The following is a 14,255-nucleotide window of genomic DNA, read 5'->3' on the forward strand; positions in this document are numbered from 1 at the left end:
CCCTGGTCCTTGGGTTTTTGTGCCAGCTGCGCTCTCTATTAATGCGGTTTGATTGAGCTGTCACATTAATACTGATCTGGGATTGACAACACTTTACAGTTGTTCGCTGTAGGTCTTTTGTGAAAGAAATAGGTTGTTGAGAATTTTCCCTCACGGCAAAGAACAAGTGAAAAGTTTATTTCCGTCCATGTGTGCCCTTTTAAATAGAAGCATAGAAGGAAATTTAACCTAACTGGTTAAATATGTTTGGTTGTTATGTACAGCCTAGAAAAATGAGTTGACTTCATTCAAGCGGTAAATATCAGCACAATTAATCTTTATTGTTTAAATCACTGAGAGGCTCCCTCTACAGTGAAAGGCAGTAACAACATTTTACCACTAGAGGGTGATAATACTGGCAGGGTAGTCATTGAACAATACCTGGTCGCGTGTTGTCACTGGCTCAAAAAACCTCTCTTTCACAAAAAATGTATATTTTTTATATATAGTTTTGATGGGAAATACAGGTCAGTATTACATTATGAACTCAAGCAAAAACCATCGCGAACAATGACTTTCCCAGGTCAGGAGTTGAGAAACACTGATTTAAAGCATGCAAGATGGATTTGAGTTTTTAAATGCAAAGGGCAGTCAGGTTCAAGAGCAGTAGAGTCTGAATCTGTTCATGCTGTTTATTCTATTATAATGCTGCTGTAATTCCAGGGTGATTCTGCAGTACGCGCACACACACACACACACACACACACACACACACACACACACACACACACACATATATAGTGTCTATATATTTTGCTCTGCTTCACTCTTGCTTTCTCCCCCTTCTCTCCTGTTTGGTCCACAGCCACTGTCCTGAAGCTGAGGATTGTGGTATGTCAGGGGATGACTGGTAAGACTACTCGGTAGTGTGCCTCCGCTTTGTTGTGTATTGACCGCATTGCATTGTGGGAAATGTGATCCACATTGAGGATGCTTAGCAGTATCACCATGGCTTCTGCAGTGTGTAACACAGTTGATACATCATGTTGAAGTGCCATAACATAAGGGGTTTTCCCCTGCATACCCTACAAGAACAACACTGACAGCTTTCAAAATGATGCCCAGTTGCGAGGTAGATGGCTTGAGATGGAATCATCAGAACAGAACACAGGGACATGGATATATAGCCATGTGCAGAAATATTTTTCTACAAGTCACTTGGCGCAGCGCAAATTTCCTCTGATCTAAGAAATGTGGTCTTATTTCTTCTTTGACAAATCAATGCCATTAAGGACTGGATGGTGAAATATATTCCTCGTATACATATCTCAGAAGGTTAATATTTCTAAGAGGAACACAAAACGAGAAAAACACCTTCTCCATAACCTCGATAAACCAGACTGCACCTTAGAAGAGTGTTGCAGTTATGATAGAAATGTACCATTCAGACGTGCTGCCGCGTTGGCCTTTTCACTTTACTGCACACTGCGGGTGCACTGAATCACAGCATGACAGCACCTCGTTGGTTGGAATGGCCCCGCGTGATGGCTTCTTATTAGCGAGCGGCAATCCTGCTGCTCACGCGAGAAGGGTTGTATGTGAGTGGGTATGGGGGTGGGGGGGTGGGGGTCATCTATCAGGAGCATCGCATTCTGGCCGTAGGGGGGACACATCAGCACTTTTTGTGAGGGGCGCGCACTGGACCATGTAAAGCCGAGCCCTCTCCCTGCAGCCCCATGTCCCAGGGTGGCTGTCACGGGGGAGGCGGTGCACAAAAATAACAAAAAAAAAAGCAGAGAAAATATATATCGAAAGTCATTTCCTTCCGGACGGCGTTCATGAATAATAAATGCCGCCAGCCCAGGCGAGGATCATGATCTCCAGCTTGCTTTTTGACTCTCTATTGCTTTTCTGCGCCATCAAGAGCAAGCCAACACCGCTTGAGTGTTTGAGAGGCACAGCGGTCCTCGATCGTTAAAGTCCACTGAAGATTCTCATGAACGGCATTCACCCAAGAATCACCTAATTCTATCATCTCTGTGCTTACTCTTGCATTAAAATGGGCCCCAGACCTACCCCGTTTGCATGCCACACATAGCCAGCTTGGCAGAGGCCAGGCTCTGCACAGATAGGTTTAACAGCAATACGTGTATGGCGTCCTGTAGAAATGCACACAAAAGGTAACCTTTTCTTCTTCAAAAGCCCAACATGAGATGCTCAATAATTCTCGCTTGTTGTTCTCACTAGAGACAGGAGCTGCAGGTGGGACTGGCATCATATTCAGGCTGTAGGTCACCCCCCAATGCCAAGCACATCTCACAGCCAGCGCTACAAGAACAGCTCCCCAGCTAGGAAACGAGCAAAATTCAAAGGCCAGTCGAGCCTCACGTGATGTGCGGTGCAGCCTGCTTGTTGTACAGCTTCTTTTTTCGGCTTTGTTAAAGCATACCCGCAGGAACTCCCTGAAAATACACCTTAACCAAACCCTACCGCTATATTTAGCGTGTACAGCTTCACAAGATTGGGTTCAAACATGAAACTTCCCTGAATAAAAAAAGTGCATTTACTTGACAGTTAAACCCGGGAGCAGTGTCAGGTTCGCCACACTATGCCTGCACAATGCAGGCTTTTGTGTGTACAGCTGAAAACTATTTTAGGGTTTCATTTTCAAACTAGTTCTGAGGTACACTGCAGCAGTATGTTGATCTGGATATACTGATATTTCTTAAGAAAGACTAATGTGCTGATATAACGAGAGCAATGAATTTTAAGATAATACCCAGTATTATTGAATATTGAGCCTATATATCAATTGCATTTGCATAAATTAATGCTAGGTTATCACAATGTGCCAGATATGAAGCTGAGCTGTGATGTAGATCCGAAGATCAGGGATCTCCTTTTGCTCTCTCTTTGCTCTCTCCAGTTCTGGTGGTGCTATGATAAACAAACCCTGGAGGTGCAGCTGTGCTGAAGTTCTTCACTTTGACAGAATTATCAGCTTGTTTCCAGCAGCTGACGGTTAGACACAGTTCCCTTTGATAAGGGCAGGGTGAGATGCAGGGGTGGGGTTGGAGACGAGGCCCACGAGTATCAGGCACTGTGCAGACAGCCCTGAGAAGGCCCACTGGCTATGGAGAAAGGCCCCCGCAACTAACACAGCATTCTTACCATAGCATTGTAAACTTCATTACCCCATCAGCCGTCTGTGGTCAAGCATACAGACACACACACACACACACACACTCACACACTCGCACTGATATGAGCCACGCAGTGTTAAGGCGGTCCTCAAGCCATGTTTAAATTGGGATACACTAGCATCCCATTCATGACTCATTTTTCCCCCTCCTTCTGGCTAGTGTTTTTACGTGTGTGACAGCGTGCTCCCTCATAACCCTGTGTTGTCGCTTCCTGCGTGATATCACCTCTGTGAAGCCCAAAGTGAGGCGGGTTCTTTCTGTGCTGTGTCAGTGCGGCGGTGGCGCGCTGTGCTGCGCCTGCTCTTTGGTCTCACGCTGATTTGCTTCCCCCCGTCAGCCAAATGTTGAGTGTTTGCTGCATTGCCTCTGTTATGAAATACAAAGACACAGCGTGAGAGTGAGAGTGGGGCGCGGAGCTCAGACAGACCCCGGCTTTGGTTTGGGAACGCCACTCCGCTCGCTAAAGGGATGTGAGTCCAGATGTGGTCACCGCTTGATTTTTAGCACGGTGCCTTTCATCGTGGTCGCTTTTGTTGAGCTCCGAAGCGCAGACAGCGGCCCGTGCCAATTTAGTCTGAGCGCGCTCTTGTTTACTTGCATGGACGGTGTGTGAGTTTGAGTGGTGTGCGCAGGGACTTATCCCCCCACTGCTGAGCCTGGCAAAGCAGAAGGAAGTGTGGGTGGGAGGGGGGAAGCCCGGCGTGAGCGGCTGCCTGCCCTCCACACGCCCGGTACAAACTCCCCCCTGCGTCAGCTGTCGCTCCAGGAAGGGGGTAATCGATAACGGGACAGCCCCGGAGCGGCTTAAGCCCCAGAAATCTCATCCCGCTGAGACGACTCTGGCAGTAATACCCCCGCGTTTCTCTGGATCAGGCCACGGGACGTCGGTAATCTCCATTTAAATGCATGACACCGGAGCCAGGGGGAACAGGAGGCGCGTGGGCCAGATTCCCCTGGAGCCACGGGGGCGCAGACGGGCGGGCGGACCAGCGGACTGGTGGCCGGCATACCCGTAACGTCAACGGCAGGAGAGCCCCCCACCCCCGATGCCAATGGCAGACGAGAACTCGAGATGCGAGCGGTAAAAAAAGAAGGCGTGTGGCTGCGTGCGCACGGGTAGAACCTCTTTGGAATGCCGGGTTCTGGGTCACGGAGAGAGCGCTATTGGCCCGCTGAGGCTGTCATCGGCAGGATGCACGCTCATCCATCACACCTGAGGCATTAAGGACCTGCAGCGGGGGACGGGGGGGGGGGGGGGGGGGGGGGCGTCCGCGTCCGCATGCAACACAGTGAGCGATGAGTCCCGCGTGCAGTCAAACTGCCAGCCTCACCCATGCCTCTCCCTTCCCGGATTGATTCTGCCACGGGGCCGGAGTGTGCATTATAATTGTTACAGCCGTTTCCTGCCAGGGAGCTGCTTATTTCACGCTGACAGCTTGTTGAAGCAGTTCCATTTGAGCTTTAGATTGTCTTCTCATCGATTCAGAAAGTCTCCTCGTGTGACTTCTGGGGACTTCCCCTCAGCTTGCCTCAGCATCACCCTTTACAAGAAGCAAGGGTCTTTACAATAAGTGCTACTTCTTTGTTTCATTATATCCCAGTATTAGTATATACTGGTCATTTCCTGATTCTCTGATTATTGTTATACATGCTGTCTCCATTGTACCGCAGACTACAGTCCAAACGAATAATGCACTATGAAAATGGGGATGGCAGCAAGTTTCTCACAAGCTCACAATCGTATGGTCCCAGCCGCATGCACCAGATGTCACTACCTGGGTCTTCCAAATGAATCCAGACGACAGTGCAGGGAGACTTAACAGGAGCATATTTCCCACATTTCCCCAACCACTCTGACACCTGCTGGTGTTAGTGAGCCTTTCAGCTCCCAAGAGCGACTGTTTATAGTAAACCAAAGTGCGTTTGTCACAGAGGCAACTGAAAATATGTAGATCGTGTCACTGCCATGATCATCATTATTATCAGTATTATTATTCTTCCCATTTTTTTCTGGTTTTCACCCTTGCTTTCATCCAGAGAAGCAGAGGCTTATCTTTAAGTAAGCAGATCCTACCTCCTAAGCTGTAAATGGTTATATGCTGTCACATGCATTAAAAGCTACTCTCTCCTTGGGCCTCTTAGAGCTTGTTCCAACAATGATATTGTACAGTTTTATAATCAGACAGAGGGCTTGCTTATCTGCACTCTTCCTTGCTGAGTGTCTGTTCAAGGAGCCCTTTGCATCAGCCTGTTCTACCAGGTTTGGTTTAGCAGGCCTAAGGTGTTGTGCAGGTTTTTGTGTATCTGCATTTTGACACTGTGCCTAAAAGGGCAGGGCTGTGGAAGGTGTAAATGGGGCAGTGTGAGCCGTTTACTGCCATTACCTGACCTGTACCTCTGCTCAATAGAAGGTAGTATTAGTGGCCCCCCCTGGCTGAGCCATGCATGCACATGGCATTGGAAATAAGACTGCCAGGAAAGGCACTGATTCCTTTGGTCTCATCAGTCATGGTTCCCTTTAAGGGTCTTCCTAATCCATAAGTGTTGATGAGCTGTGTGTGGCTCTCCCCAGTCTGCGGGTGCTTTCCCCATGCATCTCCCTCTTCTGCCTCTGTGTTAAACTGAGTAAAAGCAGGGCATCATGTGTGTCTCTCCCTCTCTTTCTCTCGCAGGCACACGTCACAGTCGACCGAAGAAGGGTTCAACGATCCCAGCTTACTGGAAAACCTGCAGAACAATCATGTAAGTGCCACTGGACGGCGTCTTAACCGTCGCTAATGTGTCGGGAGTAATGTGAGTGAGCTGGGAGCGGAGAGTGGGAAGGGGGCGGAGCATGGAGGCGTGGCTCTGAAAAGAGAACTCGCCAAGTAAATGATCAAGCTGGCCACCAGAAGCCTGTGGCATGTTGGTTTGGTGATTAACGGGTGTGATTCACCATGCGCTCCATATGCTAGACAAGACAGAAAAATCAAGCAGTTTTGCAATGGAGGTACCTTTTCCTGCAATGCTGAGGCTGTTGTATCAGGATATGGTCCTTCTCGGCACACCAGGGCGTGTGACCCCTACTTTCAGTCTGTGTTACACCGCTGCAGTAGTCTTCTTGTTTATGTGCCTGTACTTATGTATTCAACACATTATTGGTGGCACAGACCAGTGAAGATAAAAGGCAGGTAAATCGCTGCAGGTAATATGAATATCAAGAAGTATCTTTTATGTAATACATGGCAGACTAACAGCCTATTAGCACACCATATTGGTTTTGTGAAGGATGTACTAATTGTGGCATTGATAGAGACCATTTTATCATTCGGGTGCATAGCCCCAACACCTCCATGTGAACCCTGTGAGAAAAGAGTGTCGGATTTCTCCCATCATGAGTGCTGGCGCTCAGTGGGTGGGTGGCTGTGGGAGTTGAGCTGGGTGCCTGAAGGATGTTTTAGAATTGGCTAGATTTCGGTGCAGGTGATAGCTTTGCTATTGTTGCCACCCAATGGTGACAGTTCTACCATTGTCATACCCCAATGACAAAGCCAGTCAGTCAACATGTGGCTAACGTCTGTTACAGATTTCAATAGTTAGAGCTGCAGCTCTGTTTTAGCACATTAAAAATGTATAAATATTCAAACAAAGCAGTGTCCAGAGGCCATTGCTCTCGAGTCTTCCTTAATTTGGGTCATTGGCTGCTATTTTGCTTTGCTGGGGGCCATGTGTGTGAAACATGTTGACTGTTAGCACATGGCTTAGAAAATGAATTAAAATCAACCCTAAAGCACATCCTATACGCTAGAAAGGGATTCAGAACGTTTGGTTGGAAGAATTTTAAACTGGGTGCTTTCACATCTCTGTGTCTCTTGTCAGCTTCAGGCAGCAGAGGATGCTGCCAGGTTCTTGGTGCAGTCGAGGCATTTCACTAGCTGCCATTTTAGGTGGGAACATTCTAGAATACTGCACGTTGCCACTGTTTCTTTGGCTCAGACTTGGCCACTGACTGCCCAGACCAGCCTTGCTGGGGCAGTTGGCCAGCATTGCCTGATTAAAATTCTAGTCTGCTGTGCGAGTTTTCCCTGCCACCTGGTCTAAGTGGGTTTGTGTGACCTTCTTGGAAAACTTGATTTTCTTGGGCCTTTTGTCTGGGCCTAAGAAATCTCATCAAAGGTTTGGGATTTAGTCCTACATGCAGGGCTTGTAATGCCTTGATACTGATAGCCATAATATGTCTTGTTATGATATTAAAATGTCTTAACATTTTACCTAATATCAAAAACTTTGAAAACAGATTTAGAATGTCCTGCATCATAGAATTGTTTCTAAAAATGGTTAAAATCATCTACAGTACATATATTTTAACTTATTGCCTTTGTAAAAATCCATTTGTTAACCTATTGTAGCAAAATGGCAAAACAAAGACTATTTTTATGCTAATAATTCATTTTTGGCAACAAAACCCCTGTAATTCTAAGCTCTTTGTATTAAACAAACGTGGGGGATATCAACACAAGGAAAGTAGTATATTGGTAAAGCTGGCCAATTGTTTAGAAGAGCTAGATTTTGATAAATTAACAGCAAACAACAAAAACAAGAACAGGGTATTAAACAGGAAGGAGAGAGGATAGGCAGAAATAATAACGTGTCTGGCTGCAGAAAATAAAATGCTGACAGTTTCAGTATGCTACAGTTTCAGGCCTTTTCTTTTTGGAGGTTTTGCTGTTCTGCCAAATTGAAGGTTAGGGATGCTTTGGGAGTCCTCCACCGCCTTGGGTCTGCTCGCAGGCCCTCTTTCCATCACTTGAAGGCGCGAGAGCATCATTCATGCCCTGTCAGAACGGGACCTCTGATCTCTGCACCAAGCCCTCCTCACAAAACTGTGCTGGGCCAGCTGGTGGAGCCGGGCCCTGAGACAAAATTGTATGTGGGGAGTTCCTCCATTTTTAACACATAGCCTTAGCAATCAGTCACTTTTTTCAGACAGCAGGGTTTATTATAATGAGATATGTTGATTTTTGTTTTTTTTTATGATAATGACTAACACCTGTTGTGGAAGCGTACACAGCACCGAAGGCAGGATGCTGTGACAGTGGTGGGGGGTGGGGGGAGCACGGGGGGGGGGGGGGGTTGCAGAGGCAGGGGAGCCCTCGTCACGAGCGCGGCAGGGCCAGATGAAAGCAAGGCACCGCGTTCCCGCATGCCGTCTCTCAGGAGCGCCGGCATTGTTTCCCCCCCCCGGAGGACTGATTAGAATTTCAAACAAAACGACGTCCAACAAAGAGACGGATCGCACACTCCATTGAGTGCAAAACAGGAGCCGAATCAAATTACACCTGCCTTTGGAGAAAAACAAAAATATCGGCCGCAAGCCACCCATGACAACGGTATTGGATTTCCATTTTCAATTTCCTTTTCACTTCTTCTGTTGAAGCAGTGGTGATCATGTTATTGTGCTCTTCAAAATCTGTTTGCATTGGCCGCTGCTTGTTTCTGAAGTGCCCTGTCAGTTAAGATGTAGCTTACATGCAAGGGCCTGTTAGCACAAGGCAGTCTCCTGAAAGTGCCACTGACAGAGTTAAACTCACCCAACAGTTTCTGTTGGTTCTACAGCAAATACTAATCAAAGGGACATCATCTACCTGATACGGCAGCTGTTTTGATGTTTTAATATTTCATTTTCTCCAATATCAATCAATATGTGGTTGGACTGCCTGCTATTGTGAATAATACCTTTCTGTCCAATGCAAGTACTTACTGCAATCCATACGGAGCGTGTCAGCTGCAATATTGGTCGAAGTCCAGAGAAGCAATTTCATCACATTTGATTCGTCTGTGACGCAGATCCATTTTGAATAATTGACTTGGTACAAGACTGAATTCCATAGCGTTTTATGGTTTAACAGTTACCTTTCAGTGAATTTAAAGAGGCTAGATGTTTTGGCATCAGTAGTACTACTTGTTGAAGTCTCAATACAGAACATTTCTTCAACATTGTTTAATTTAGCACAGGCACAATGCTGGGCTACAACACAGTGTTGTGGCAGTAGGATGCTGTGTTGGGACGCTCAGTTGAGTAGACTTGTGTGCCACACTGCATAGAAACAGATGAAGCATGCTTTATTCCATATGATTGCCAAATATCTGCAGTGGCATTCATGGGGGGGTCTTAAAACCTGCATGAAGCTGTCAGAACCATTTTCTGAAACACCATCATGAGCATTACTCAAACATTCATAAACAATTAAGGCTGTCTTACTGTGCCATGTCACCACCCATGTCATAAACATTGTCAAGACATTTTGATATGGTAAAGCTGTATTTGACATGGATGCCGACCGACATACCTGTAGACTGTCATAGGTTTTTGAATGTTTATGCAGCGCTCATGAGGGTGTTGTGTGGTTGTTATGTGTGACCCTCAATAGCATTTCCACTTGCAGCTGAGTCCGTCAGGTGGTTCACCTTTCCGTGTGTCTGTCCCCAGCCCACCGCTCCTGTCATCCTGGAGTTCATGACCATGATGGCCGTTTGTCACACCGCCGTCCCCGAGAGAACCGACGACAAGATCATCTACCAGGCAGCTTCTCCAGGTGCGTGGTTCTGTGTTCCGCTCCAGCTGCTGGGGGCGGCAGTGTAGCATAGTGGTTAAGGAGCAGGACTCGTATCTGAAAGGTTGCAGGTTCAATTCCCCGCGGGGGAATTGCTGCTGTACCTTTGGGCGAGATACTTAACCCACAGTTGCCTTAGTAAATATCCAGCTGTGTAAATGGATAACATTGTAAAAACCCATAATTGATGTAAGTCGCTCTGGATAAGAGCATCTGTTAAATGCCAATAATGTAATGTAATGGAGCAACACTGCACAGATTCAACTGACCTTGAAGAACTTTATGAAGACATAAACCTTCAAATGTATCATTGAAAGTGAAGGTTTTCACATTTGACTTCAACTGCCTTATCTTCTGTCTTTATTTTAAAAATGGCAACACTTTGTTGAAAAAAGCTGAAGAGGGAACACACTGTAATTCTGAATAACATTGTTATTCCTCATTGGTCCAGCCGCCTTAGGCTTTGGCTTGGGTTTAAACCTGCATGCTGTTAGTGTGCAGCGATTGTTTGGCAGTAGCTTGGGTTTGGTTAAGGAAGCGGTGAAGGTGCTTCAGGAGTATACTGCTGACTTGGTGTCAGTTATATGTCTGTCTCTGAAACTGTCTGCTATTTGAACGATTGTGTGCGGATCAGAAGCACACTGACTAGGTCTGGAGTTTAAACCCAAATCCTGCATGGATTAGCCAACTCTCTTTCACTGCCATACTTACTGTTCTTAACAACTGTGTTTGCCATAAACTGCACACTTATGTCTGTTTAATTTTTTAAATGCATTTTCTCTGGTTAGGATTTTAATCTTAACCACAATATATTTTCATAATGGCGCTGTCAGCTCGTAGACAGCCAAACTGGTATCAGCCTGATTCTGTCCTACCTCAAGAGACATTTCACAATTTGTTATGCTTGTGCTTTGCAGATTTTAAAACACAAAGCAACAGCAGTCTTTATAAGCATAATATTTTAAAGGAAAATAAATGGAATGATATTAATGAATTTAATTAAACTCACGCTGCCTGAATCTCCCTAATGGTCCCCTACACTGAATCTCACCTGGACGCATAGACCCTCCACATTTTGTAATTAACAGCAATTAATTCCCTGTTCAGGGATTCAGTCAGGCTGAGAGAACTGATGAAGAGGGCGCAGGGAAGGTTATTATATTCATTCCCCTCCTTTTTAATTACCATGCGCTTTCTGACATCACTTTACTTTGCCTTGATGCAGTGTCAGGATATTCACTGTTCCATTTCTCACTTCTTCCTGCTGCCTCACTCATGTGAAACTATATGAGCAGGATCCTCAAGCTCTGGGCTGCCTGCTGTGTTGGCATTGTAGTAAAGTGAAAATATTTGTATTACATCATCACATTGTTATGTGTGTTATGTGTTAAAGGTTTGGCTGGGTATCATGGACTGTGTAGCACTGGTGATGGTTGTGGAAAGTGTGTTGGTGTAGCTTTAGGCACCATTTTATTGAATAACAAATGACCAGAATAAGAATAACGGAAGTCCTGAACTATCTGATGTTCATTCATATCAGGCAGTCCAGGAGAAGGACAGATCTTGGTGTGTGAAACCACATTTTAAATATGAATTAAGACACATTTCTGCTGTCGGGCCTAATTCCTGACTTGGGGATGAGAACACATAATAATTATCCTAATAATAATATTGTAACAAAGGTCTTTTAATAAGTTGTAATAAATTAATCAATTACTTTTGATTGCCAATAACCTTTTCATATCAAACTTCATGGAACAAAGGCATTACATTGTCACACTTCTAAAAGAGATGGTACTTAGGCACAGAGATGTATGTGTGTTAGTGTGGACTGGATTACCCAAAACCCACCTTGTTCTCCTGCAGACGAGGGGGCTCTGGTGCGAGCCGCGAGGAACCTGGGCTTCGTGTTCTCGGGCAGAACCCCGGACTCCGTCATCATTGAATCTGTGAGTGCATTTGAGAACCGGAGGGCGGGTGCAGCCAGCATTCCTCAGTATTTCCACAGCAGTGGGGCTTCTGTAGGAGGACCTGCACCCCTATAATGATACACACAGGAGAATCCTATCTCTGTCTTGAAACCACTGCAGTGGCACCACAAGCATCCAAATCAGGTAGCTCAAGCTGAGGAAAACCCCCATAATATGTCTCTTGATTTAAGATACTTTGTGTTTTTACTTTGTGGGCAACACTCACAATACGCAGTCACCTTTAAGAGGAAAGTTACATGAAAAACAACAAAATAATCTGCCTTGGATCCCACCACCCTCCTCTTCTCCCCAGTGCCAATTGAGTTAAGGCATGAAGCCTGTCTGATTATTTAAACTTGTGTTCGGCACCTTGCTGTTTTGTTCTTGTAATTGGCTAACCTGATGATCCCACCGGGGAAGACAGGGCGACGAGAGAGGTCAAAGTAATTGTCTCATTTGAATCAATTTTAATCAACGGCATTTTGTTTCCTGACTTAAGACCTCGTTTCAGCACCAGCATTGTGGATGAGGCCCATGGCTGTCCTCTCTCGCTGTTCGAAGCAGCCCTGATGAAGCTCATGGCTTTATCTGCTACCCTGTCAGTCACAGACCTAAAAGGCCTAACAGGGGGAAAAAAAACCACAGCAGATACTGACTCTGACAGTTTGATCATTAAGACCTCAGCGTGCCCTGGAAGGGACCTGCGGCTCAGATCAGATCATAAAGGGAAGGCCGGACTGGCAAGTTCGCTCATGCAGATGATTCAGAATCAATTCGCCATTCGCTAATGAAGTCAGCAACGCACTGGAGACCAACAGTCGGATTCAGATGCAGCTCCTTTTCGTCCTGTCTCGCTTATCAGCGTGGATAAAGGCAGTTGATCTGTTCTACATTCAGGCCCTGATCTCCCATAAGGCCTCAATGCTGCGGTTTCCTCTGGTTGCAGATACCTACTTCCTCTAGGCACACCCCTCAGATGCCAGACCAGACCACTAACAGGTTGTTAGGTAGCAGAAAGTGTGTGAAAACAACAGTGCTCTTAGAGTGTTAAAGTATAAGATTGGTTTTGAAGTTTACTGTAAGATTGTGTTGGTGTGTCGTATACAATATACTAGGCCCTTGATACAGGATGTTGATGTATTGTGCTGCCTCGATTATTTTGTCACAGATATACGATGGGATCTCCATCAACCGTAAATCATACGATTACATTTTACACCACGGGATCTGTGTAGACTCTTTAATTAACATCACAATGCCAATTAAACTCCTAACTGTGCACCTATTAAACGCTTATTTATGACATTGTACTCTCCACTGTAGTAATCAAGTGTCCCACGGTGCCATTATGATTTATGAATAGTGTCTGTGTGAGCGTTTGGAAGGGGATGGAGTATTGCTGAAATATTTCTCAGTCTATGCCACTGGGACCTTGGGGTGCTGCGCTGTGAAAGCTCTTAATAAATGTAACAGAAATCATTTCAGGCCCCATTAGAACTCATTGAACAGCTTGTTTTGGGATAAGCGCTCAAGACTGTAGGGGGCGTTTAAAATGGCTTCAGGCAGTTCCTTCTAGGGAGGGCAGCACAGGCAGCTAGTAAGCTTCATTGTGCCTCTCCTCTTAATTGCTTAATTAAAGTTCAGAATGCGAGCTCACCTGCTGCACCAGATGAATGTCGGTTAGGGACCGAAAAGTATCTTGAGAAAACAGTATTGGAAACACCAAAAGGTATGGAAGTATAACAGCTGCTTTTCGGTCACAACCTTTCTCCCATATGACTCCAGTGTACACGGTAACACCCACACAGATAAAATCTACCAGTGCTAATCCACATACTCCAGAGGTGTTGAAACTGAACGGAAAAAGGTCATGGGGTGCAATTTAATATAGAGATAACTTTTGCAGGAGCATGAATTTTACACACAAAATAACTGCCAGGACCCTAAAGAATGTGAACACAGTGTGACTTCAGTTACTATACTGCCACCCAGTGGTGTATCCTTTCTAATATTCACAGCATAATTTCACAGCTGTTCCACATACACACTTCCTAATATTATTCTTTAGATATCATTCACACTGAATCATAAGGAAAAAAGACTGCATCTATCAGTCTTTTTCTCTGTTTTGTCTGTTGTACCAAAATCTTGTCACGGGTCCTGTTTAAATGATCAGAATACCATTGATATCATTTTGATTGGACATTTTCCACACAGGTAGAATTAATACTTCATATTCCTTTCTGCGACAGTGTTTGTCGGGAGACAGTGCATGTGAAGAGTAAAATTTAAAATTCCTAGGAAGAAGTGTCTTTCTGCCTTTATAAAAATAGAAAGTTTGGTGTGTTTTGTTGGTCGTTGAAAAGTAGGGTCAGTAGGATTTACTGTGTTTTTGTTGTCTTGTTTTCTTTCAGCTTGGCGAAGAGGAGAAGTACGAGCTGCTCAATGTGCTGGAGTTTACAAGGTAGCTGCTGGATCTCACCTGCTTCTGTCCCACAATGCATTTCAGT

At 45.3% G+C, this 14,255-nt stretch overlaps 1 protein-coding gene across 4 annotated transcripts in view; it reads left to right on the forward strand.

Annotated features, from left to right (window-relative positions):
* Positions 1–14,255, forward strand: part of LOC118769690 (phospholipid-transporting ATPase IA) — a 122,661-nt gene that overhangs the window by 59,723 nt on the left and 48,683 nt on the right. For 3 of the 4 annotated variants that reach the window (XM_036516948.1, XM_036516949.1, XM_036516950.1), the window contains exons 15-18: positions 5,855–5,924; positions 9,652–9,757; positions 11,642–11,724; positions 14,160–14,209. In XM_036516948.1, coding sequence (XP_036372841.1) covers positions 5,855–5,924; positions 9,652–9,757; positions 11,642–11,724; positions 14,160–14,209 — 309 coding nt within the window. Of the gene's footprint in view, positions 1–844; positions 890–5,854; positions 5,925–9,651; positions 9,758–11,641; positions 11,725–14,159; positions 14,210–14,255 lie in introns of all 4 variants that reach the window. The other variant, XM_036516951.1, reaches the window with a different exon arrangement.

This window comes from Megalops cyprinoides, chromosome 22, assembly GCF_013368585.1.
Source record: "Megalops cyprinoides isolate fMegCyp1 chromosome 22, fMegCyp1.pri, whole genome shotgun sequence".
NCBI lineage: Eukaryota > Metazoa > Chordata > Actinopteri > Elopiformes > Megalopidae > Megalops > Megalops cyprinoides.